The following is a 2852-nucleotide window of genomic DNA, read 5'->3' on the forward strand; positions in this document are numbered from 1 at the left end:
ATTCACAATTCTATCTGAAGTTTTACAGACAGTTCCTTGGACTTCATAATAGAGTTTCTGCACTGTCAACTTGTAAGAAGTGTAGCAACGAAACATCATGGAAAAAAAAAAAATGAAATGAGGACCGATTTCTGAGTGTTATGGGCATAAATGCACAACTCATCTTGGGTTCAATAATATTGAACGACTATTTCAAAACAAACACAAAAAAAAAACACCCAAAAAGGGCACATCCTTTTTATTTAACCAAGTTCTCTCAGCCTCATAGAAAAGGCACAGGACCATCAAGAATGTTGGTGGAAATCTGGAACACAACCATTTAAGCCCAGTTTGCAGCCGATCCACCCCAATCTTCCGTCTGGGCTGTTGGCGCAGCAGTCCAATCTTGCAACGTGGTCTGAAAAGCCCAGCCTGACAAAAATAAACACATAAATAGATAAGAATCAGGCAGAGTACAGCACAGCACATGAGCCGACAACAATTGACACTAATTGGCCTTGAGCAGACAATCATATATGTGTATATATATATATATATATATATATATATATATATATATATATATATATATATACACACACACACACACACACACACACACACACACACACACACACACACACACACACACACACACACACACACACACACACACACACACACACACACAAACACAGCATTTAATATGGAATTTTTTTTTTGTGGGGGTGAACTTACTTTTCAAGATGACTTAGAACCAAAAGTTCATTAGAAATATGTTGAAATTATTCGAGATTTTGTTAATGTGACCTTTAAAAGAAACAAAAACCACATTTTACATTTTGAAGTAAATAAATTGATCCTTAAAAGTGATGTAAACTGATATCGAACTCAATTCACGGACAGTACTGTGTTAAACTTCTGTACGTTTTCCAGAAGTATCTCTATTTTGCACATTAGCCAAAAAATATTTCAACAAAAACAAAAGTTAAATTACGACTGGGATTACGGACAGTAAAATTAAAGTTCAGTACTTCGTGTAACCCGCACGAGCATTCAGGAGAGCACGTACAAGTCGAGTCATGCTGTTCACGAGATTTGCCAAGGTTTGGACAAGAATCGATTGCCATGCAGTGAAAATAGCCTGCTGCAATTCACGCACAGAGGTCGGCTGCGGGTCCAAGTTGTCGATTTGACACGTTAATTCTGCCCACAAGTTCTCTCTCGGATTCATATCCGGGGACATGGCAGGCCACTCCATATGCTCGACACCACGGTCAGCAAGAAAATGTTGGATCATGCAAGCACGATGAGGGCGTGCATTGTCATCTTGGAAGACAAAGTTTCCTCAAAAGGCTGCACGAGCAAATGGAAGCAATGTTTCTTCCAGAATGGCCCTGTACTTGAACTGGTTCAGGTTTCCATTCAGAACAACCAGGTCAGTTTTGCCCCCTGCATGAAAAGCAGCCCAAAAGGTCACCCCACCACCTCCAGCTTGGACTCTTGGCACGATACAATCTTTGTTGTAGGCTTCATGCACTTGTCTGCGCACTCGGTTGCGGTCATCTTGACGATAGACCAGAAATCTGGACTCATCACTGAAGGTCACGTGATTCCAGTGTCCTGGCTGCCATTGACGGTGCTCTCTAGCCCACTGCAATCGATGCTGGCGGTGTTGTCTGGTCAGGCGTGGCTTTCTCAGGGAACGCCTGGCACGATAGCCTGCTTGAACCAGTCGTTGGTTGACTAGCCTTCTGGATACAGGCACATTTGTCAGTTGCTGCCACTCAGCCCGAAGCTGATTAGCTGACTTGGTACGGCCACTGCAGACTAACCAGTGCAGCTGGCGATCATCTCTCCTTGTGGTTCTGCGGGGACGTCCTGGCCTCGGTGTTGGAGTAGGGACACCCCTCTGAGCATTTCGTTTCAGGATCTTTGACACCTGACCTTGAGTGATGCCATACTGCCGAGCAATAGCACGCTGTTTCATGCCAGAATTTTGTAAAGCCACCACTTCATGACAAACAGCATTGTCGAGTTGACGGACCATCTCCAGAGGAAGCGGCAATAACTTTTGGAGACGTGCAGCAGTTGTTTTCCACTAATACAGAACGCAACAACCCTTATATACACGATTGTGAAGCCAATCGTCAAATGTACCTGTCCTTACATTTTGTCACGCCACCTGTGATATTATCCTGTTAATGACTTCTTGCTGCGAAAGACAATCAGTGACATGGTTCATTTCACAAAGAAATCACCGAAGTGTAAAAGAAACTCACCAGATTGATATACTGAGTTCAGAAAGTAAACCCAAGTCAAGAAAAAAAAACATTCCATATTAAATGCCAAGTCTGTATATATATATATATATATATACTGAAACACAAAATAAACTTACCACCTTTGAAACCTTTAAATATCAACAATAACACTGTGTAGTAAATGTGTGAACTTATTTGTGGACAATAGTGTCCTGACTGTCAGACAAAACGGTCACGGATGGTCACTTGAACCTTCAATTGTCACTTCACAGCACAGCTATTGAACAGCCGTTTTGACTGTCAGTGATTAGCCAAGGGGTACGGGATGATTTTAATGAGCTGCACGTGATGTCTTGATATTGGCTTTAAAAAGGCCAGTGCAAAATGGGCATTTCAATCAACATGCCACGATTGTCAAGGGATCAACGGCAGCGTGCCCTGGGCATGCTGCAAGGCGGACTGAGCTACCGTGAGGTGGCACGTCGCCTTGGCTGTTCACACCAGACGATATCGGCCCTGGTGGACAGAGACACCCTCCACAACTCTGCAGATGACAGACCTCGATCAGGGAGGCCAAGAGTCACCACTGCAAGGCAGGACAGGCAGATG

General features: G+C 43.4%; 1 protein-coding gene across 1 annotated transcript in view; it reads right to left on the reverse strand.

The window, feature by feature from the left end:
* Window positions 1-223: 223 nt before the first annotated feature.
* The window catches only part of LOC137423435 (small ribosomal subunit protein uS2), a gene marked incomplete in the record, with an annotated part of 8161 nt that continues 5532 nt past the window's right edge, over window positions 224-2852 (reverse strand). Inside the window, 1 exon segment of the mRNA XM_078774198.1 lies at window positions 224-411. Coding sequence (XP_078630324.1) covers window positions 320-411 — 92 coding nt within the window.

This window comes from Myxine glutinosa, chromosome 3 (assembly GCF_964187855.1).
Source record: "Myxine glutinosa chromosome 3, kmMyxGlut1.1, whole genome shotgun sequence".
Classification (NCBI taxonomy): Eukaryota; Metazoa; Chordata; class Myxini; order Myxiniformes; family Myxinidae; genus Myxine; species Myxine glutinosa.